The following is a 24,227-nucleotide window of genomic DNA, read 5'->3' on the forward strand; positions in this document are numbered from 1 at the left end:
GAGGTGTTAGCTCGCTCAATGTGCTGCTCATTTTGCAATGTATGTGCACATCAAATCATCATGCTGTCTGCCTTAAACTTAGACAATGTTATGGATCAATTACATCCCAATAAAGCTGGGAGGAAAAAATGCACTCGTTTAGTATGTTTATGCAAAATGGCAAAATGGCAGGTATTATGGAGAATATAAAAGGTACACACACACACACACACACACACACACACACACACACGTACTCTGGCCCTGAGGCAAAAATGGCCTGTAAGCTCTTAGGAATTTTCAAGGCAAGGAACATGATTAAGAACCAAGGGGACAAGACAGACATTTAAAGACCCAAATAAAAAATATCAAATCATTCTGCTCATCATCTCCTTTAATCCCCACAATGACTCCTTGAGACAGGTACTAATATTCCAAAGTTTACAAACTAAGGAAAGTGAAGCTCAGGTTACATCAACTGTCCAAGGTCATGATGTAGTAAGTATTAGTTCTGCTCAGGTCTACTTGACCCCCAAGCCCATGGCCTTAGCTGCTGTGCCACTGGCTTCACATCTTGCAAAGGTGATGGAATCAGAGCCCACCACCACTGAGAGCCACCGAGAGGCTTTCTCCTACCTTCTTTAAGTCTTCCATCCTCTGCAGCTGATCCATTTGGGAAAATGGTCTTGACAAAAATCCCCATCTGTCCTCGAATGCAGTCTCGACCTCCAGCAATGCTAAAGCCAAGGCCCTACACCCCAAGAAGAAAGGTTGTCAAGGCAGTATTTAACCGAGGGCATCTGCTCTTATTTCTATTTAACTGAGGCCTCCTTCCCAGGTAGGCTCAGAGTTAAGCTAACTGGCTATAAATTTAAATTTGCATTCTCTTTTCCACTTCCATCCTCAGATCTATTTGCATTGTACTAGCTACACATTACATTAAAGGGAGAAAGTTTTAGCTTGAAACATGTGAACTTGCCAGTATTTGACAGCCTATGATCTTCAAAAATGGCAATTTTACATGGATCAATGAATAGCTCAGTAGAGTCATTTCCTACAATTTGGGTGCCATATTTATTTTATTCTTTGGTGTCAATCTTCCTGTTTTGTGTAATATCAAAATGGATGGTTTGGTATTTGCATAATATCTACTTATTTGTATTACCCTCTGTGATAGAGGCGATGCTATGAAATTCATTCAGAAGGATAATGAGGGATATATCCCCATGCAGCTGCAGGAGTGGCTTTTCTTTCAATAGTCGCAAATGTTGGAGCACTCAGTCCACCCCACCCTGTGCCCTGGCTCCCAGGAGCAGGGACTCTTGATGTCGTGAGGCCAAGAGGGCGTGTCTCACTCAGCAGCCCCTGGGAGAGGAGGCGAGGGAATCCCCTCTAATCTACACAAAGGCCACTCAATCTATTCTATACAAAAAAGTAATAAAGCTAGGGTGCCTGAGTGGCTCAGTAGGTTTAGTATCTGCCTTCGGCTCGGGTCATGATCCCAGGGTTGTGGGATCGAGTCCCGCACTGGGCTCCCTGCTCCTTCGGGAGCCTCTCTCTCTCTCCCTCTCTCATGAAAAAATAAAATAAAATATATTAAACAAACAAACAAACAAACAGGAGTGCCTGGGTGGCTCAGTGGGTTAAAGCCTCTACCTTCAGCTCAGGTCATGATCTCGGGGTCCTGGGATTGAGCCCCAGATCGGGGTCTCTGCTCAGTGGGGAGTCTGCTTCCCCCTCTCTCTGCCTGCCTCTCTGCCTACTTGTTTTCTCTGTCTGTCAAATAAATAAATAAATAAAAATTTAAAAAAAGACAGTAATAAAGCTAACCATGTAAGAAGCAGATGCTAACATTCACCTGGGCCAAAAGAGTGAGCAGAAAGGAGCTCACCTTGCCCTTTTCTTTGTAAAGCCCGATGATGGAGATGACCGAAGGCCGGATGAGTCTCCACGGGGACTCCACCTGCGTGGTGCTTAGGGAGCGCGTGGACTTCTTCACAATGTGATATTCCTACAAGTCAGCATAAGGCAAGGTCAGGGATAGTCGCGTGTACCCTTCTGGGGCCTCTGGCATAGAAATATATTCAGATTTTGAAAATCTCAGTTGTCTTTTGGGTTAGACAGCCATTTCTCCCTGCTCCATCTCTGGCCGAGCAGCATGAAGGAGCTTGCGAAGGACACCATTAGAGGACCAGCGCCTGCTGTCACATGCCACGTGGTGCTGCCCTTGCCGCAGAAAGAGCCGCCTGGAGGCTGCAGGCGCCCAGTGGTGTCCTTCCTTTGATGGTACCCCGCACATCCTCCTACTTGCTTTCTGGAATGGAGTCAGGAACCAGAAGCCGAGAGGCCTCAGAGACGTAGGAGGGCTATCCTGTGGTCAGGTTCTCCCTGGAAGCTGCTCCCTACCCCCACCCCGTTCACCATCATGGTTAGAAAGTATCTTGCTTGCCATTTTAAGCTGAATTCACTCAACCAAAAACGTAGCAAGCCCTTGTTTCATATTAAAACCCAAACCGCAAGCCCCGACAACTATTATTCCATATAAAACACCCCACTGACAAAGGGCAGCAGTTTCAGTTCTAACCCCTCATATTTGGAAAATAAAATACTTTCCCATCAGCTGCCCTTTCCCCCCGTGCTGGCACGCAGGGGCTCACATCTCAATCCCTTTGTTGTCCATCACCCACACGTACACGTGTGCAAGCAGGGTTCACCGTTTAGAACATAAATAAGACTTTAAGCAAATCTGTTGCTAAAGCACTTCTACAATCTATCTTCTTAGAATAATAAATCTCTGAAATGAGACAGATAGTCCAGCATAAGCAAAAAAAGAAGAAAAAATAACTTTGTGCTTAATCTGAGAAAAGAGACATCAGAAAATAGTTTCTAGCCTTAATGAGTATATTCTACATCCAAAGGTAGAAATGAGATGTCTGCTAATGATATTTTTGTATTCCTGGCAGCTTAGAACAATTCTATTTTGCAGTTTTACAAAATATCTGCTAGCTATGCTGGCCTCCCAGACTCTAATTTATTTAAAAAATGTTGGCTTGGCAAGGTTACTGCCCTTTTACTGAAACCATCATGGAGATGGCCAGACACAGCCTACGGGCTTCCAGCCCTCAAATATGGAGTTCATGTGTGGACTTGTAAGGGACTCTCTCCAGCTGCACCTCCTGCCATCTCCCCTTCGGGAGCCCGTGGGAACCAGAGGCCTGCACACTGACTTATTCTCTTGATGAGCTTTAGGGGTCCCACTGCATTTCTTAGACCTCCGCTGTCCAAGATGGCAGCCACCAGTGACCTCTGGCTGTCTATATTTAAACAAAGATTAAAATTAAAAATACACTCCTCAGTCTCACTGCCCATGTCTCATGTGCTCAGTAGACACAAGTGGCTACCATACTGGACAGGACGGACATAAGATATTTCCATCCTGGTGGAAAGATGTATTGGGTGGCTCTACCCTCCTCAATGCTTTGTAGGGGAGGGAGAGAGAACAAGGGAAAAGAAGGGTGAATCCTGGTAGAAAAAGAAAAGAGCAGAAAAGCAGAAAAGAAAAAGGACATTTTGACAAGGGGAAAAACATCTTTCCTCTAAAATCTCACCAGCTTGTGCTTTCTAGGAGCTTTGTCAGAAATAGGTATTTCTGGGCTATAAGTATGGTCAGGTTTCTCAGCAGGTCACTTAAGAAATCATCTCAAGCTAGGCCTCCTTGGCTGTGATGGCAGGAAACCTTCTGTTACTTTCTGCACTAACTAAAACAGCCTGACAAGTGGTTCTCCTACGACTTTCCGGTTTACCTCCTGACTGCTGGTCCAGCTGGATCATTTTGAGCAGGTCACAGGCTTGTCTGGAGGAGTTTTAACCAGGACCCACGCAGGTTTTCTGCTCTGCCTTTGCTCCATGTCCCAACTCAAGTTGTCTTTGGGTAGATTCCACACAAAATAACCTGATCAGCAGCTGCCTCTGGAACACGGGTGCTTGTTATTTGCCTGGCTAGGTAAAATGTTCTTCCCAGGGATTCTGGCAAATCATTTTGAGTGAAATACTCACTCTCTTTGAGATTCACTGGCCCGTCTGTAAAATGGTGATAACACACCCAAAGGAATGACTTGACCCAGATGACCTGCCCCAGGACCTTTTCATCTCTATGATTCATGAGTCTATATGCACTTATGGATGTCACTGCTCCACCCTCCGTTTCCATGGCTGCTTCACTGTAGGCAAGATGCCAATGGTTTCTCTTGAGCCCTCTGGCTGATGGTGCCAGGACTGCAAGAACACTCCACAAGTTCCCCAGACACTGAGCCTGGCTTCAACTAGGTTGGGAGCTCTCTACACACTTGTAACTGGACTGAGGATAATGTAATTGTGGAAGAGCCCTGTGAAGAATTAGGGATCCCAGAGTTCTTCTGGGGAGGGTCCTGGAATATTAACATCATTGCCTCCTTTACCCCCAACTGCAGTCCTGTGACCTTGTCTATTTGAACCACTACTAAGTAACAGGTAAAATCCTAGACATGGTATAGGCACACACATGCACTCCCCCCACTTCACATGACCCAACACTCACCCGCCCACCCAGTGGTTACGCTGACACCTGACGCGCCCATTGAACAAGCGATGGTGGTTGACCACAGACCGTGAGGCGCCATTGTCTCCTGGCATTGAAAGCAGCTCTCGGGTCCAAAACACACAGTAGGAAGGGGAGCAAGATGTCGAGATCCAACAAAGGATTATTTTTCTCTACTGTTTTCAAATCCTGGGCTGACTTCTTCCTAGCCTCCACAGATGGACCTCGTTCTCTGTGCTACATCTCTAGACCCAAACAACCCTGCCCACACAGGTGGGCAGCTCTTCCCCAGAAGGATGCTCTTATTGGTCTCTGAAAGAGTGAAAGAAAGCCTCAAGACCCAGGGGTGGAAACATGCTCTTACATCCCTAACCAGGCAACTCTGACAGTCGGAGAAAATGAAAGGCTCCATGGTACTGTCCTACCTGTGATGTCCCAGTAGAGTCCAGCAGCTGGGGAAGAGAGTGCTTTCGGCCATCTCGGGAGACTTCCAACATCCTGATCCTGGGGTCCCCATTTCGCACCATCAGCTCATTATATTCTTCAACAGACTCCAGACGGTGTACACCCCCTTGTGAAAACATGGAGAAAAACATGGCGTGATATGGGATGGAAAGAATGTTCTGAGTATCACAGGCATAACATTGTTGGATTTACCTCAACACTATATGGTCTTCAGAAGCCTGGTGTACTTTCAAAGTATTAGATGAGCTCAGTAGCTCATTGCTTTCTACCAATAAGCTCTGCCTAAGCTGGGGGTCCATTGGGGCCATTAATGCCAGATAATGAAGCAAGTGCCAGTCTTTGAAGGAACCAAACTGGATATGGGAAAATGTACACATTTCATCTAAGTAAGAGGTAGCCAGAGTTGACAAGGTGGTAACCAACAGTGAGAAAGCTACCAATAGATGGTTTTCTAGTGACGGAGGAACATTACTCTGTTTGGTACACTTCCATTGTTGGGGCAGGTGCTTTCTTTCTTTCTTTCTTTCTTTCTTTCTTTTTTTTTTCCATGTAATGACTTGTTAAATAAACTTCTTTATTAAAGAATAAAATCTCACAGAAATTTGCACAAGTCATAAGTGTACAGTTCCATGAAATTTCACAAAGTGAATGTTCCAGAAACCAACAGTCAGACCAAGAAACAGATATTTCTGGAACTCAAAAGCTGCTTTGGCACCACTAACCAGCCTTCATCCATGGTAACTATTATCCCGACTTCCAACATCAGAGATGACTTTTGCCTATTTTTGAACTTTATATAAACGAACACATAAGATATGTACTTTTTGGGGCACCTGGGTGGCTCAGTGGGTTAAGCCGCTGCCTTCGGCTCAGGTCATGATCTCAGAGTCCTGGGATCAAGCCCTGAATCGGGCTCTCTGCTCAGCAGGGAGCCTGCTTCCTCCTCTCTCTCTGCCTGCCTCTCTCTGTCAAATAAATAAATAAAATCTTAAAAAAAAAAAGATATGTACTTTTTGCATCTGGTTCTTCACTCTTAGCATCTATTTGCGAAAGTCCCCATGTTGGTGCTAATAGTCTGTTCATCCCATTTCTGTATACTACTCCATTGTATAAACACACCACAGTTATCACAGTTTGGCTATCCACTCTGTTGCTGATGAACACTTGTTTTGTTTCCGGTTTCAGTTCTAGAACAAGGGTCAACAACTATTTTTTTTTTTTGTAAAGGCCAGATAGTAAATGTTTTAGACTCTATGGGCCACAGATGATCTCTGCTGCATATTCTCTCTTTCTTTCTCTCTTTTTTTAAATCCACTGAAGATACAGAAAGTACTTCTAGCTTGTGGTCCATACAAATACAGCTGTGGGTGGTAGTTTGCCGACCCTTGATCTAGAACAGACTATTATGGAACATTCTCATAGGAATCCCATGTGTGGGGGGGTGCAGACCTAGGCAGAGCTGCTGAGCCTCGAGTACACAGCCACCTTTCCCAATGCTGGAACACCACCGTATGGGAGTCCTAGTTTCCCCACATCATCGTCATACTTGGTGGTGCCAGTTTTTAAAATTTCAGCCAATCTCATAGGTACATAATGACATTTCACTGTGTTTTTTTTTTTTAATATTTTATTTTCAAGTAATCTCTATACCCAACATGGGGCTTAAACTCATAAGCCCAAGATCAAGAGTCCCACACACCACCAGCCAAGCCAGCCAGGGGCCCTCTTGTGGTTTTTAATTTACATTCCACTGATGACCAATGTGACTGAACTTCTTTCAAAAATTCGTTGGCTGTTTTAACGTTTTTAAATTTGTACAGTGGCTTTTTTTTTTTTTCCCGATAAAGTTGTAAAGTGCCTGTTTTGCTTATTCTTGTAATGGGTTTCTGTCTTTTTGTTGTTGATTTATAAGAGTTTTTATTTTTCTATTGTTAATGTTTTAGATTTGAGTCCTTTATGGGATCTATGTATTGAAAGTATCTTCTCCATGTCTGTGATTTGCCTTTTTCACTCTTACTGGTATTTTCACATGAACAAAAATTCATAATTTAACGTATAATGTATCGATTTTTCCCTTTATGCTTAGAACTTTGTGTCTTAAGAAATTTTTGTAGTAATTTTTAAAGATACCTTTATCAATACTTAGTTTATATTACATGCTATTTTAAAATAAGGAAATTATTTTAAATGATGGCTCAATTACACTGAATATAGCTATAATCACATCACAATGTTTACATGATACATTATGAATATATCACACATGTGTGTATATAGCTATATGAATATACAGATTCTTTGTAATATCAAATTCTCCTAGACTATGTTTTATTTGATGACCTAAAATTCAATTTACCTAAACGTTTTTCAGAAAGTTTTTCATGGAATAAAACAGGATGATTCTGTACTCTTTTAAAAATAATATAGTGAGTCTTTAATGGTGATGAAAAGTTGGAAGAGTGCTGATACAGTTATATTAACATGAACATCACTAAAAGCCTGGTGTTTCAAAAGCTACATATTAACTTTGTGATACAGGTTTTCAAACACCTGAGACTTCTTTGCAATCAAAGAGAAATTTCCATTTAAAAAGATCACAAGTGTAGGGTATTAACACAGATAAATCAAAAATACCAAAATTAAAAGGGAGCCCTGCTGGCAAAAAGGGCAGTATGAAGTAAGGAAAATTCAGGTTAGGATGTCAGGAAAAATGTTCTATAAAATCACTTCAGTCATTCTGGAGCCAGACTAGGCAAAAATCTTAGTGGAGAAGGCTGGAACTTTTTTTTACAGAACCTCCTTAATAATTCAGGACTTACTAATTCATGGCCAGATCACTCCATCTTGGCAGGCTTACTCATCTGAAAAAGATTCATTAGAAGAAAGTGCCTTTTGAGCTCACATTGGGGCACTTGCCTCAATAGAAGAGAAACCACATACGGTAGTGTGATACCAACACACGAATACCAGAGTGACTCGCTTTTAGAAACTAGGAAATAAAAATCCAAGTTTATAGGACAGACAAATTAGCAGGTGATCACATTAAAATCTCCTGTATTCAAATGTCTTCAGGCTGAACATATTTCACAGCACTGAATGAAGACCCAGCTCCATAAGCCGCCTTCCTAGGTCTCAAATTACTTTTCCAGCCATATCTCCCACGGCCCTGCTCCATGAATTCGTGGCTCTGGCCTGCTGATTCTCAAAGGAGAGGGTCTGTCCTCCTCCCGCATCCTTTCCAAAACCGGGGAGCCGATCAATATCGCCTGACATTTTGCCTCACTTTGCCGGCACCATCAGCTCCCTCCCGGAGGGGTTCCTTACCCCTAACCTCCCTGACAAGCTCTGCTGGACTCAATCGTGGTTCCTGTTGGATTACTGGATCTTTCGGAAAGCTGGGGAGGAAAACCAGTTGCTAACTGTGTTTCTAACCATTTTTCCCTCATAGTCCCTAAACATTTCTGGTGCATTTTCTCCCTTGTCCAGACCACCGTTGGCTTCCTCTTGGGTTCTGTCAAATCTTGCCAAGGCCCTGCTTCATCCTGTGTCCTCTGGATGCCTCCCCCGAGCACCACGACCCGGACAGACTTCCATCTTCATACCTCCTGTCGCACGCCTTATCACCGCCTAAAGTTCTTAAGAATATTCCTGTCTGAAACTATTCAAGCATCTTCCCCTCTTGACAGGGAAAGAGGAGACAACAATGACAAAGTTGGAAACGACAGTGACGAATGTGATGTTAACGTCGGCAGGGGTGGGGTGGGCCGGGCCATCGCGGCCATACCTGCAGGGGCAGTGCCACATTCCCTCTCTCAACTCCATCTTTCAACTGAGATGGGGCACTGATATACAGAATAAATGTACAGTATAATCCTCACTCTACACCCAAAGAAACGAAGACCCGGAGAAGTCAAGTCACTGGTCTCAGGTCAAGTCACAGCAGGGCTGAGAAGTGAACACAGTTCTCCCCGGCTTCATGCCTGTTACACAAATTTGCTTATTATGGCCCCAGGTGAATGGGAAGGGCAGGAAGAGAGGGTGACCTCCATTTGTGGCAAACAACAACCAGCTGTGGATTTTACTCAGCTGAATGTGCTGCTTGTTCTAAATTAATAGCATAAATAGCACTAGAGAATTATGATTTGGAAGGTTCCCAGCTATCTCCCCGTCCCCGTGTCTGTAACCCTATAGCCCCAGCCTGGGGAGTAGGATTCCCATCAGGATTCTCAGGAAGCCAGGGTGGGGAAGAACTATCTGGGAGGCAGATCTTTTTGCTGGCACTGAGTGAGTGACCTTTGGGATTCCCTTAACGCCTCTGGTCTCATCCATAAAATGAGGAATGTGACCGTATGCGTTTCAAAGGTCCCTAATACATCCCCAGAGCTCTGTGGCCCTCCTGGGGACTGTTGATAAGGTGTTGACTAACTGTGCCAAGACAGCTGGCCTAAAGCTCTTCATCTGCTACGCCCCTGTGACGTCCAGGCCCCAAACACACACAGGAATGAAATGCATTTCTCTCTGCTGTTCTCAGGGCTTTGGGGGAGCTGGGCGGTCTCTCTGCGTGAGGACTTCACGATGTCTCCCCTCCAACTTATCAGCCTCTGGCCATTTCACTGGTCACCACCCTGCGTTCTGATAGACACTGCCTAACTATTTTGAGTTACGAACAGACTAATTCACTTTGTGACTCTGGTTTGTTAAAAGAAACAGATCTGTTTGAGGGTCCTATACCAGTCGCTTTACCTGAGAACAGCTCAGCAGAGGGCCAGGCAGTGGCGACAGGGGCGGGGGTGGCAGGGGTCCTGGGTGGCGGCACAGACAGCACCCCTCCACACGGGTTTGTGTCTAAGACACAAAACACCTTGTGTTTTGGCTGGCCACTCCTGTATGTGTTTTGTTTGTTTTTTAATCTGCTCACCCTTTCTAAGTCAGGATTATTATCTCCTTTTCTCAGGTGAGGGAGAGGAAGTTCAGGGGCTTGAAGTTAGTGGCCCAAGGTCTCATGAGACGCCTTTCATGGGTAGGTAGCTAGGGCGGGCCTCTCCGTCAGGCCAGCAGATGCCGTGTAGAGGGCCCATAAGAAAGTTTTAAGTGTAAACGTCATGGTAATGAAGAGATAATAAAGAATCCAGCTTGTACTTTTATACCAATGCAGACATAAAATGTAACTTTCAGGGTTTTTTGGTTTGTTTGTTGTTTAATAGGAGAAAGAGCCCATCAGGGAGTGGGCGCTTAGGACCCTTGGATCATAATAGGTAATCTTGTATGTGGCCTCTGCTTGCTTACTTTCTTTTTTCTTTCTTTCTTTTTTTTTTTTTTTTTTAAGATTTTATTTATTTATTTGAGAGGGAAAGAATGAGAGAGAGAGAGAGAGAGAGCATGAGAGGGGGAAGGTCAGAGGGAGAAGCAGACTCCCCACTGAGCGGGGAGCCCAAATGCAGGACTCGATCCTAGAACTCCAGGATCATGACCTGAGCCGAAGGCAATCGTTTAACCAACTGAGCCACCCAGGCACCCCATGGGGTCTCTGCTTTCAACAAGAACTTTCTATCTGCCAGCTGCTATGAGGCTATACCCAGGAAATGTGAAATCTGTTTCCAGAGCTGAGGCTCCCACCCCACTTTTCCGCCTGCTTCGTTGAGATGCAGATTTCATATTAAGTCAGTAACTCTTTGCCCCTGGTTCTGGTCGACCAAGAGCTTGAGGGAGAGGGCCATCTGCCGGGAAGACAGGCCACTAGGAATGTTCCACAGGGCACCCGTCACCTGAAGTTCTGTGCAAGTCAATGAACCACACACACAGGACATTTAGGTTTGAGCAGAGACAAACGGAGATGTTGACATTCACTTCATTATGACTCAAACAAAAATATTCACTTAGGCAGCCGGGCTGAGGGCAGTTTTATGCTTGGGGCGTGCACTATCTAAAGGGAAAATAAGTTTGAAGCTGTAAGGGGAGGGGGAGGCGCGCATTCTGTTAATGCCGCTCATCTTCGCACTCCGGAGGCTGGAAGTTCACTTTCGGGCAGGCCGCATCAGGCACGGGGCTCCACTCACCTGACAGTCGGCTTTTGAGCTTCATTTTACTGCTGCCCTGCTTGGGACTTTCCAGGTTTCCCTTGGATTCCTCGGGGCCGCCCGAATCTTGGGACTCCTCTGTCCCGGGCATCTGAAATGCAGAGAACACGGAGCTGACGGGGGAGGCGGACCAGCGATCGCGGATGAGATTCCCTCCCAGCAGTTCTCTCCGGGCTCGAGGAGCAGAGCTGCAACACGGGTATCACGTGAGGAAAAAGGCTTCCTGGGATCAAAGCACAGCCCCTCAGATAACCTGGAACCACACAGCTTTATGCCGGCAAGTTCCTCCTCAGCGAGCAGCCCTGCACAGCGCAGAAACAGCAGGTTTCAAAGTGGAAACCGCCCCAGAGGCCGCTTCATGTCTGGAGGAAACTTGTTGGTCAAGGTCACCCAGGGGGTCACAAAGCCACAAAGACAGCCCAGGTCTCTTGGCTTGTGGCTAGTGCTTTTTCCTACAGTGTGAGCTGCAAGAACTATGAAACCAGAAATTTATTTATTTATTTCTTTATAAAAAACAATTATTATTATTATTTTTTGAAGATTTTATTTATGTATTTGACAGAGATCACAAGTAGGCAGAGAGGCAGGCAGAGAGAGAGGAGGAAGCAGGCTCCCTGCTGAGCAGAAAGCCCGATGCGGGGCTCGATCCCAGGACCCTGGGATCATGATCTGAGCCGAAGGCAGAGGCTTTAACCCACTGAGCCACCCAGGCGCCCTGAAACCAGAAATTTAAACTCAATTCTGAAATACAGTAAAACGTTAATTTGGGGGCAGCCAAATAACTACACCCCTTGGGTCAGCCACACTGTGTGCCACATTCCTGAGTACTAATTAGCACTGCTTGGGCCACGTGCAGGGAGCCCCAGAAAGTCAGCCTGCACACCTGTGCGTTGTACGCCGATGCTCCCAGACCCTGAGGCGTGGGGCAGAAAAAATCCCAAGGTCTGTAGAAAAGCCAAAAATGCTAAAACAACAACAACAACAAACTACATTTATTAGAAAAGAAAAGGTGACGTACATGCTTAAGAGTTCATTTAAAAAAATTGGGAAGTAGATTTATATGTATAAACCTTATGGGATCAAACAAAGAGTTTTCCCATTTGAAATTTCCTTTTCCTTGGTGGTTCTGGAGGGAAAAAGTCATATTAATTAACAACAGGTAGGATTCACATGAACAAACATACATGAATTTAAAAGGACGGAAGATATCCTTTAACATTTCACAGTCATTGAAAAGTCACATAATTATGATGTAAAAAAACCCCAAATCCTGAATGTTAACTGATAATAAAAATTAGACACTATTTCAAATTCAGTATATGAAAATGCATAAAGTAGTCTCCCAGGTAAACTCCACCTCCTTCTAAGATGTAAGTGTTCCTATGGAAACCTTTTTCTTTAAAAAAAAAAAATATATATATATATATATATATATATATTTTGTGTGTGTGTGTGTGTGTGTGTGTGTGTGTGTGTGTGTGTGTGTGTTTTAAGTAGGCTCCACACCCAACGTGGGGCTTAAACTCATGACTCCAAGATCAAGAGTGCCGCGCTCCACAGTCTGAGCTAGCCAGGCGCTCCATATGTAAATCTTACATATAATATAGGAGGTCTGCAAAATTCCCTCTTCCCCTTCACGTTCAAATATCTCTCCAGATGAGAAAGAGGGGAAAAAAAGGTCTGAGAAATGAGGAGATGCAGGCGAGTTGAGGAAGGGGCCGTGGGAAAGCAAATGAATCCCGATACATAAAACAAAGATAAATTTGGTGAATCCCTATTACAATGTTGGGGATTGGCAGGTCTCCAGGTTTAAATTATGAAGTAAAGACAAGAATAGAATCCTGAGGATGATTTTAGAGATTCTCAAGAGGGAGGTCTTTCCCAACCCCAAACGGTAACATTTAATTCATACCCAGTGCAGAAGAACCCTCTTGGAGACCGGCCAGAGAGCTGAGGCACAGGAGGAGACATGCAAATGAGAAGAATCCCAGAGAAGCCTCGGGGCCTCCCCCTTTGCTTAATTTAAAAGCTTTATGGAAAAAACCTGTCTCTGGAGCATAAACAGCAATTACTGGAGACGGAGTTAAGTTCCGTCTTTCTCTGGTTCTTTCTCTCGGACCACCTGACCCAGGCTCGGCTTGTCGGTTATTACCTCCTCGGTGCCCAGTCAGGGCGTGGGTTACTCCACAGCTGCCAAGGCCCAGACCATCAGAAAGCACGTCAGAGGAGCTCCTGTCAAGGGAAGAAAACAATCCCGACCCACTGTTTCCAGACTTCGGAAGTTTCCTTCTTCCATTTTTTCCTCTGTTTTCCCAGCATGGCTCCAGTTCTCGCAATCGGAGGAATTTTGGAGATGACATAAGCCCTCATATGAGTAACCGAAAGGAAAGTGACCTGCCCAAGGCTTTTCAACTCATTACAGGCAAGGCTGAGAGACTCCTGTCTCCTGATTTCCAGCTTCATGCGTCACGAGGATTTTCCCTTCCTCCATCCTTAGATGCATTTTAATTGAGTTAACATGTTGGGCGATCAATACCGCACCATACTGTGTAGTTCGTATTCCTGACATTTTTCCCATTTAATGTTGGCAGCAAACATGTGTCCCAAGGTAAAAAAAATGTTTTCTCCATAGACAGATGAGGAAATAAACGGAGACCCTGAAGTAATTAATACCTTCTTGGGTCTAACATATATCCGAGACCTGGGCTGGATCATGTGTGCAGGGATGGAGCGTGGACTTTTACAAGAGCGAACATGCGCTGTGTCAAAATCTGTGTTCTTGTGATGCGAGCCCAGCCGCAGCCAAATCTTCTTTATTTTCAGAATCTGAGAGAGGCAGTTTAAAAGAGAATCACAGCCTTGAGGAATAACCTTCTTCTTCTTCTTCTTTTTTTTTTTTTAATCTCAAATGTGCCAAAGAATGAGATGACATTTGGTTTCTGTGATCTATAAAATACCGATACCATTCCTTGTACTGAGGAAATCTTACGCAAAAGATGGTATGTGTTACATGACCCCCGAAAGCCCAAGATTAAACTGGTCAGAATGGACCTAAAGGCGCTGCAAAGAGGTGCAAATGTACACTGTTGAGCTCAAGGCAGAAGCACAATCTGATTTCAGAACCCCTGGAAGGTGTCTGCACAGAGTTCTGAATTTAAACAGATCCTTTTCCTCTTGCAACAGAAAATAGTCTGTCATGATTTGAGGCGGTGTGGAACTCAAGGAACAGAAAGTAACAACATCCAAATTGCAATTTTGATTACAATGTGCCTCTCTTTAGTCTTTGCACTATTGTCTGAAAATGTCCACACTCTAAAGAGTCCCTTTGCTGTGTTTTTATTATTTCAGATGCACAGAACAAATCAAACTGTTCTGGAAATGATGTCATTTTAGTTGTTCGAAAATGAAATGTGCAAAAAGTTCTCCTGGAAAGCCTTTGGTTCAGCTGGTATAATCTATTATTCATGATCAATTTCTAATGCATGTGTTATACAACAATGCCATTAAATTAATGGAATCTAATATAATTTGCCAATTTCCAAGTTAGAGCCCTTCTGTTTGAGCAGTTTTCTACACATGTAGTCTATGAGATTCTCTCTCACTGAAGAAGAATCTTTAGCTTCTGGTTTTGCAGTGAGGTGGTAGAGCAGAATGGTTAAGAATCCAGCTGCCTGGACACAAATTCTGGTTTTTAGCAATTTAGGCCCATTAGTCATCCACCTTGAGCTTCAGTGTTCTCATATGAAAGATGGGGTTTGATTTAAGAATTAAGTGATAGGAGCAGCTGGGTGGCTCAGTGGGTTAAAGCCTCTGCCTTCAGCTCAGGTCATGATCCCAGGGTCCTGGGATTGAGCTCTGCATCGGGCTCTCTGCTCAGCAGGGAGCCTGCTTCCTCCTCTCTCTCTGCCTGCCTCTCTGCCTACTTGTGATCTCTGTCTGTCAAATAAATAAATAAATAAATAAAATCTTAAAAAAAAAAGAATTAAGCGATAGTTGGTTTTTTATTTTTTAAGTTTATTTACATATTTTTCAGAGAGAGCACACAAGCAGGGGAAGCAGTAGGCAGAGGGAGAGGGAGAAGCAGGCTCCCCTCTGAGCAAGGAGCCTGATGCAGGAATCGATCCCAGAACCCTGGGATCATGACTTGAGCTGAAGGCAGATGTTTAACCAACTGAACTACCCAGGCGTCCCTACGTGATAGTTTTCTGATTAAAGATGACAGATTTCCCTCCTTTTTCCCCCTTCATTTGAAACCACACTCAAATGGAAGAGAAGAGATTTTAAAATGAAAGACAATCCCACAGGCAAAGAGAACAGCAACAAAATGTTGAAGACAACAGCAACAAAATTCTGGAAACCAGTAAGCAGACGAATATGTAGTAATGGATCCAACTTGAGAAAACGGAATTCTAAGCTGGGGTCAGAGAAAGCTGAAATGCAACCCAGTTTGAACAGAAAAGTCTCCCCTGGCCCCCACGTCCCAAAGCTCAGGAGTTGCCCATAAAGGGTCTCTGGAAGTAGGGATGTGGCAAGGCTAAGCAATGGTGAGAGTGGAAAGTGGCTGGCACAGGTATTTAGAAAGGATCTGATTTTGTCCAGGCATCGGGAATGACCTGGACAAACTCTGGTGTGCAACAGAATCACCCAGAAAGTTAATAACAAACGTGGAGGCCCAGGCTGATGGAAGTGGAGCAGGACTTGGGGCTTGGTGGTTCACTATTGCCCTGGTCCAAACAGAGCCAGGTTGAAAGGGTTTAGGTGTTAAAATTATCTGGTAATGATCTAACAGGGTTATGATGAGGACTTAGTAACAATGCACTTGAAAGTACTAGCAGAGTACCTAACTGTACCCCAGAAGTACCGTGAAGATTCAGCCAAACAAAACCCTCTCCAGCTTTCTCCCCACCAAGGCTCAGGGTGCCTCTAGATTTGATGATTATGCCTACCAGGATTATAGCTCTAGACTGCAGAGATAAACACTTCCACTTCCTACCTATAAGTGGCAACACATTTAATGAATGAACAAAGCAAGACAAACGGTGACCCAGCATGGATATGCCATCTTGCTGTATTCACGATGAGAAAAAAAAACTCCATAAAATTACTGCAAACCTAACAGCTTAGAACTGTTTCAAATGCATGTTCTTGGAAATGTATGCTCCTGGAAGCCGGGTCTGCACGGGACACCAAGGATGACCTGAGAACACACTCTGGCCTCAATGTGAGCAGAAGCAGGGGCAGACAGACAGTCAAGAAACATGCGGCGATTAACCAGAGGAAGAGCGAGGCTTCTGTGAAGGAAAAGCAGAGATCCCAGACAACAGGCCATGCAGGTCTGAAGGGGGGGGGGGGGAGGCTGTGAGGTCTAGGAGGCCAGTGCCCGACCACAGTGAAAGTGGGCGTCACACGAATGGGGAGACACTTTAGTTTTTACTAGATTGGAGGGCATGACTGGGGACTCAAGAAATCCACCCCAGAAAAAGAGGCAAAACCACAGGAACAGAATGCAATGAGGCTCCGATGGCTGTTTCAGGCCCAGCAGACAATGAGAGGTGATTTAAGAACAGCAGAGCTTGAGTAAGAGGATTTGGGATCAGAAAGGGATTGAGAGGGATCAGAAAGTTTGTACAGATCTGAAGGTGAATGGTAAAGAAGCCCACGAGGAGATTTAAAAAAATTCCTGGGTTAATTTGAAAGGGACACAGTTATTTTTGTTGGCCTGACGGAAGTGGCCTGAGAAACGTATGGGATTCCGACTGGACAGGAAGTAAACACGAGACCTGCCAAGGGGAGCTAGGCAGGATGATCACAAGCCAGAACTTGATGTCGGTCAGGTAGGAGCAAATTTCCTGGCTCGAATTAACCAGCTCAGAAGTGGTGGTGGTCTAGATGCATATGAACAACGGATACTTTAGAAACAGAAAACTCATTGATTACACACCTTGCACAATGATGAACCCCACGTGACAGAATCTAGAATAGTATTTTAGGAAAAAAGTCTCTGCCAGAAAGCAAAGAAACAGGGGAAGTTTAAAAAACAAACAAAGCAAAACAAAAAAACGTCCACACTCAGCAGGCAGGGCTGGGAAAGAAGAAAGGAGTCCATTTAAACAGCAGATGAAACAGAAACTCAAGGGAGTCTTCCCAAAAGGAGATGGAGATGAAACTCTAGAGACATATCCGATTGCTGCTCCAAAATATGTAGCCAAAAGCCATGTTCCTCAACCCCTGGAACATTCAAAACCCTGAGGAAAGACAAATCTCAAGGAGCAGGTGGCAGAAGTAGCAGCCCTCCCGAGCTCATTAGGGGTGGAAGCCTCAGAAGCGTCAGCAGCAGGTCTGGTCCATGAATCTGCAGAGGGTGTTTTTCCAGCTGAATCAATGGGAAGGAGAAACGCAGCTTTCTCTAGTCTAAGTGCTTCTCTGCATTTCTAAGAGATGGTGGACATGGAAAAAGGGGGCCCCCGGACCGAAAATGGCTGCCCCAGAGAACACAGAGCCTCTGTCAGAGGCACAGTCCACACCGCCCCCCTCCACGCAGTGTAGCAGGCGGCTGGCTACTTTCGTCTCAAAGTGCAAATGCAAATCAGGCAGATTTTGAATATAAACGAAAAGTACTTTAAGTAGAACCAAGTTGATTTCCCCCCTCCAGATTGGGAGGAGGACTTCTGCCAGCTGAGTTTAAATTCATGGCCATGGACTCTAAATAACCACCACAGACTGAGTTGTATTTTGAGGAGACAGGACTATTTTCATCAGTGCTCCTTTATTTGATATGACTGGGACTCTGCTCTGCGCTGCCGGGAGACCATCCTCCAAGGGCTTCTCCCATTTCTATGTGGCTTGAGAACTGAGGCACAGGCTGTTTTTACTCTGGATTATCTATCTTTTCAAAGCAAAGCACCTTGAAAGTCAGAGCTAGTGTCTCTGGAGGAAAAGGCAGGTTTGTTTATCGTCCAGTAGAACAAAGATAATGTCTCTCTCTGGAGTGCGGAGCAGTCAGATCTGCTTGCAGTTTGTCATGGAGCACGAGGGTTGCCGGCAATCCAGGTTCCTCAGCTGCGATACAAATCGACTGCTTGTGCATCTGCTCGAGCTCCTCTGCATCATTCCTTCTGGCCTTGGGGATGCAGGGGAACAGTGTGCAAACACGATGCTCTAAACCGGGATTGAATCCTAAACCGGGATTGGAGAAAGCCAAAAGCTACTTGCTGTGCCATCAGTAACGAAGTCGTTTGTCTCTGACCCAGGAATCTCATGTCTTGTGGCAGCAGCCATGAAACTGTAGTGGGAAATCTCAGACGTTTTACAGTTCTGGATGTGGTCTTTGGGCAAAATTAAATAAGGTCCTGGGAACAAAAGTTTGCCTGGGACAACTATCTAGGCATGAAGGATTGGCTCATTTTTCTAAATGTCAAGGATGTAGGTCCATTTACTCTTTGTCCATTCACATTTCACTAAAAGAGAAAGCATACAAGAGACTCGCTGTTGGACAAATGCAACTTCCTCGGAGCTGAAAGAGCCGTATTTGTTTTGCAGTGAGAAATGGCCCAGGCAAAAGAAAAAATAGGAGAAATTGAAGGAGGCCATTAAGTGCTTTGGTTTTTAACTCAAAAGGTGAAGGAAATTTAAGACTGGATGTTAATGACTTTCGATTTTAATGTCTTTGGATTATGACTTACAAGGAGGTTTGAATTTGTGGGGATGGTAATGATTTGAATATCATTATTGTGTTGACATTTTCTCTCTTTGTAGCCCCTCTGAAAAGCTGTACTGAACAGTGAGGCTAGGAATAATTTTGTAGGAGAAATAGCCTAGGATTGAGTTTTAGGTTCTGGTAAGCTTTAGTCTTCTGGAGGCAAGGAGCAAAGCATCATTACCTTAAGAGACAGGTCCCCTGGGTCCAAGTTAAAAGTCTAGTACTTAGGAATGGTCTATAACTGCCGTCCAAACCATTTACGAGATCTCCTTAAACACACTGTGACTAATACAATGTTGACTCCTGAGCATCATCTGTCTTTCTCAGCAAACTTTTGAAGCCTTACAAACAAACCGTGCAAAGTGTGGCTTTCATCTCCAACCATCTCCATTGCGCAAGCAAATCTGATCCCAAGGAAAACTGCAGGAGGACGGGTTGCACCCAGTTCATGCCATGTTTTTACAGTTCCCAGCACTTGAAAAAAAAATAATCTGCAGATGTGACAGAAGACATCCAAGCTCCAAATCCCTAGGAGGCTGTGCTGGCTCATCCCCCTGGTCTGTGTCTGTGGGACAGTGGAGCGTGGCGATTTCCCTTTTATGCTTCACTCACACTCAGATTATTTTTAGGCTGCCAAAGGAAGCTCATTTTCCAGATCTCTGGGGCAGATGTTTGAGTGACCAAAGGAGAACCAGATGGCCATCAGAGAGGCCAGGGCTGGGAATGAATAACCGTTCAGAAAACGGGAATCAGAACAACAATAAATCAGCCCAAAGCAGCAAGAAGCCTGTGAGTTGACTGCAGAAATTCAAACAGAAATCCGCTGCTACGTTAGAGTCACTGCTTTCCAACAAAGCGGACTTGGGACTGAAGAGGAAAACAGTGAAACTGAAAAGTAAAACTTGCCAGACCCCAGAATGTTCTAGTACACGTACAGTGTGTGTGCAGAGCGTCAGAGGCAGCTGGGGAGAAGCAGCAACTGATGGGGGACCCAGGCGTTCGGGCTGGGGCCCTGAAAATGAAACAATATTGTCCTTGTTCTGAGCCTGTTTCTGGTTTCCTCCCATTGATCATTCCCAAACAATCTGAATAGGCTTAACATGCTTGGTTGCTGATTATTTGGATGATGTTCATGCATACACGTTAAACAGATTTCTTAGTCCCCTGGAAAGGTGAGGCAAAGAAATCACCTTTAGGATGTCGGAAGGTTATCAGGCACTGGTCCACGTTTGCCTCCCCCGTGGCAGGTTTGTATGTGTCACCATCCCAAGGAGAGGACAGTATCCTCAAGCGACTCAGTTCTTCAAAAATAATAGGAGATGCGGATCGCAAGGGGAATCTGCACATGTCCCTCCTTGGTACTGATTTCAAACTCAGACAAGGCGAGTGCGGACACTCTCTACAAAGCAGGATCTATCACTCTCTCCATGTTCCATGACCGAGTGGGTGAGAAAACTGTGGAGCCGGGAGCTCTTCTTTGGCTTGTGGGCTGGCTACTATAGGCAGATCTTTGGGTCATTTCTCAGCAGGAGCTGGCTTCCTGCTCTCCTTGGAGAGCAGGACAATGAAATTTTTTTTTTTTTTTTTTTTTTAAGGGAGAGAAAGGTGGAGGAGGGGAGAGGGAGAGAGAGAGACTCTAAAGCAGTCTCCACACCCAACACAGAGCCTGATGGGGTGCTCGATCTCACAATCCTGAGATCGCAACCCAAGCCAAAATCAAGAATGGGACACTCAACGGACTGAGCCACACAGACACCCCTGATCTTCTTTATCCTCCACTCCAGAATGATAAAATCGTGTGTGTATGGGACAATCTCAAGACACACAAAAGGTAGAAGTGGGTGAGCTATCAGAAAAGAAAGGCATGGTGCACCTGGGTGGCTCAGTCATTAAGCAGCTGCCTTTGGCTCAGGTCATGATCCCAGGGTCCTGGGATCGAGCCCCACATAGGGCTTCCTGCTCAGTGATTCTCCCTCTCTCACTCCCCCTGCTTGTGTTTCCCTTCTCCCTGTGTCTCTCTCTGTCAAATAAATAAATAAAATATTTTTAACAAAGGTATGTTAAAAGAGACCCAAGAAGGAAGTAGAAGGGATGGGGGAAAGAAAATAAGGTATGAATTAAGACAGTTCCATACAAATGTTTTCTCTCTACAAATATTTCTCTAGAGAAAGTTTTACATGATTATCTGACTTAGAAAAATAGAAGATCATTTTGACTGAACATACCATGTAGGCAGGTTTTAGATGGAGAGTAACTGGTTGGGCTGTAGACACTGCCGCTAAGGGCTGATGTGCTGGCAGGTTCTGGGGGGTTACCCTGCGGCCTTCTGCTGCCTTTTCTAGATCAACCAGATTTGTACCCTCCACTCATTATTCTCCAGGACTGGTACCAAAGTCACGCTGATTTGCTGATGTCTATTTCTAAGGGTATGCACTTATTGAAGAATCTGACTGGAAAGCTGGGGTGTGTTCATGGGAGCCCACAGAGGAAGCAATAAGAAGAGAGGCTGCCCCAGGCTCACACATGATCATCTGTTGAGGGGTTGGCAATCTGCTCCCTGCGGGCCAAATCTGGCTCCAGATCTGTTTCTGTGAAGTTTTAGTGGAAGACAGTCATGCCCATTAGTTTTCTGATTGCCGATGACGGCGTCTACACTACAAAGGTGGAGGTAATTGGTTGCAGCAGAGACTGGCCAGCAAAGCCTGAAATGCGTATGATCTGATAACTGCTGACCCCTCATCTGTAGGAATAGTTCAAACCCTAGCCCTCTACCGCCCACCTCCATCCCTAACCAAAGTCACTGTGAACAGACCTGAGAAGTTTTAAGAAACATAACTTAGTAGGGGCTCCTGGGTAGCTCAGTGGGTTAAGCCTCTGCCTTCAGCTCAGGTCATGATCTCAGGGTCCTGGGATCAAGCCTCATATTGGGCTCTCTGCTCAGCGGGGAGCCTGCTTCCCTCTCTCTCTCTCTCTCTGCCTGCCTCTTTGCCTACTTGTGATCTCTCTCTGTCTGTCAAATAAATAAATAAAACCTTAAAAAAAAAAAAAAAAAAGGAAACATAACTTAGTCAGCTGAAGGGAAGGTACTGACAGGAAGAGACATCTTAAGGAACCTGCTACTGGAGACCAGGCTTACTGGTCTACCATAGAATCTCCTCTGAGGACATCTTCGGCATCCATGCTTTGTGATTTTATCTTTAAATTCCATTTTAAAATGATATTGGTAAGAAACTCATTTGAAATAACAAGGGTTCTCTTTTTAAGATGCACATAGTTTGCTAAGTGTCACAGAATCACTGGCCACCACTGAGAGCGGTTTAATCAGATTGCTTTAATAGCAAACATACCGCTTGGAAGAAACAGAAAAGATTTTGCTTGTTGGATGGCCTTTTATGTTATTGATGTTGATAGCGAAAGTGGGGGAGATGACGTGGAGAAGAAGGATAGAGGATTTCCTGGAGTCCTGGAGTCTCCTGGGGGCCAGGGAGGCTGTGGGTACCCTCAGTAGGGGAGCTGAGAGCAAGAGGAGGGCTCCGGGCTTCAGGAAACCTGTGAAGACAGGGACTAGCACAGGAAGCTGAGGTTTCGAAGGTAAACAAAATCCTGTTCCAACTATTGCTTAGGATTAGCCCTGCCTTCACGAAAAAAGGTGGAGAGAAAATTCTCATCCTTCCTTCCGACCACCAAGGACCCCCTTGATCGCAGAGGCCAGTCCTCTGCCTGGTGGGCTGCGCCTGCTCCCTTCCTCCACCGACCCGTCAGTCACACTGCCTCCTGCCTTTCCACCTGCATGGCCACCTTTCCTGCAGCACAGGCTCTGCTCACTTCCCAGTGGGGCTACTGCAAAGGCCTCCACACCTGTGTCGGCCTCCACCCCTGCTCTGCTTTTCTTCAGTCTCGCTGTTTCTCTACCTCACCGTTGGAATAATCTTAAAACTAACACTCGGACTCTGTCACTCAACTTGAAAACCATCACCGACTCTAGTACTTGTAAGATAAGTCAAATTCCTTAGTCTGCAACTAAAAGTGTGGACTAGGCGCCTGGGTGGCTCAGTGGGTTAGGCCGCTGCCTTCGGCTCAGGTCATGATCTCAGAGTCCTGGGATCGAGTCCCGCATCGGGCTCTCTGCTGAGCAAGGAGCCTGCTTCCCTCTCTCTCTCTCTCTCTGGCTGCCTCTCCGTCTACTTGTGATTTCTCTCTGTCAAATTAATTAAAAAAAAAAAAAAAAAAAGCGTGGACTAAATATCTGTGCCTCATAGACTATTTGTTGATTCTTTTTTTTTTTTTTTAAGATTTTATTTATTTATTTGACAGAGAGAGAGAGGGATCACAAGTAGGCAGAGCAGCAGGCAGAGAGAGAGGGGAAAGCAGGCTCCCCAATGAACAGAGAGCCTGATGCGGGGCTTGATCCCAGGACCCTGGGATCATGACCTGAGCTGAAGGCAGAGGCTTAACCCACTGAGCCATCCATGCGCCCCCTATTTGTTGATTCTTGAACAGGCCATAAAATTTATTTGAGGACCACTGTGCATATTGTTCTGCTCTAGAAAGTCACCCATTTCTGTGGGTGTTCCCCACAGATGGAGTAGTCAAACACCATCCCATTTACTGAACCCTCCCAGATTCCTGGGAGAAATCCGATGTCCCTCCTCTGGGTCAATATGGGATATGGCTCTTACTATACAGAAGAGGGGAGTATGAAAAGTTTAGTAATACCGATAGTTCATTATGGAAAATGATAAATCCTGTTAAGAGAGGAAGACGGTGTCTGTTATCTCTTTGTACCCGCTGGAATCTCCAGCACAGCTCTCAGCAGCATGGGGATGGCAATGTTAGGCTGGCTGTAGTCCAGTGTTGGCCCTTCCAGGACCTGGCTGTAGGCTCCCGCATGGCCAGGTTACCAGCTTCTGTGGTTGTATCTGGTGTCAGAGCAAAGAGTGTCAGGGAGGAGTAGAGATGTCCTCAGCTTCTGGAGCTGAGGACAGGCGGTATGCGCATGTGTGTGTGACGTATAGGTTATCTGTCTGTCTCTACTACCTTAAAAGACAATTCCACAAATATCTACTAAGTAAATATGTCTTTCCTAGAGGAAATAAGTTTGAAGAGCCACACAATAGCTTTACCAAAAAAATTTTAAAATCACCTATCCCATTTATAAATCAGGAGTGGTCTTTCTGATTTTAAGTGCTATGATATGAGAAACAGACAAATGAGATTGGCAATCAGAGACAGCAGAGATGACAGAAGCTGGCACTATTAGAAAAGACTCTTTGAAAGAGGAGGAGAGCTTCAAAAAACTTGATAGGCAGAAGCAGAAGGAAGGATATTTCAAGTGAAGGTATAAGAGAAAGAACCAGAAGGGAGAGGCATGGTTTTCATTTTCTGCAAATGTCATTTACTGAGATCAGCCAGTACATAAAACGTCAGGCAA

General features: G+C 45.1%; 1 protein-coding gene across 11 annotated transcripts in view; it reads right to left on the reverse strand.

Annotated features, from left to right (window-relative positions):
* Positions 1–24,227, reverse strand: part of PDZD2 (PDZ domain containing 2) — a 348,844-nt gene that overhangs the window by 37,772 nt on the left and 286,845 nt on the right. For all 11 annotated transcript variants that reach the window (XM_032337686.1, XM_032337688.1, XM_032337684.1 and 8 more), the window contains 4 exons: positions 11,077–11,188; positions 4,981–5,126; positions 1,871–1,990; positions 616–730 (listed from right to left, as the gene is read on the reverse strand). In XM_032337686.1, the coding sequence (XP_032193577.1) occupies positions 616–730; positions 1,871–1,990; positions 4,981–5,126; positions 11,077–11,188 (493 nt within the window). The remainder of the gene's footprint in view (positions 1–615; positions 731–1,870; positions 1,991–4,980; positions 5,127–11,076; positions 11,189–24,227) is intronic.

Source organism: Mustela erminea, chromosome 3 (genome assembly GCF_009829155.1).
Source record: "Mustela erminea isolate mMusErm1 chromosome 3, mMusErm1.Pri, whole genome shotgun sequence".
NCBI lineage: Eukaryota > Metazoa > Chordata > Mammalia > Carnivora > Mustelidae > Mustela > Mustela erminea.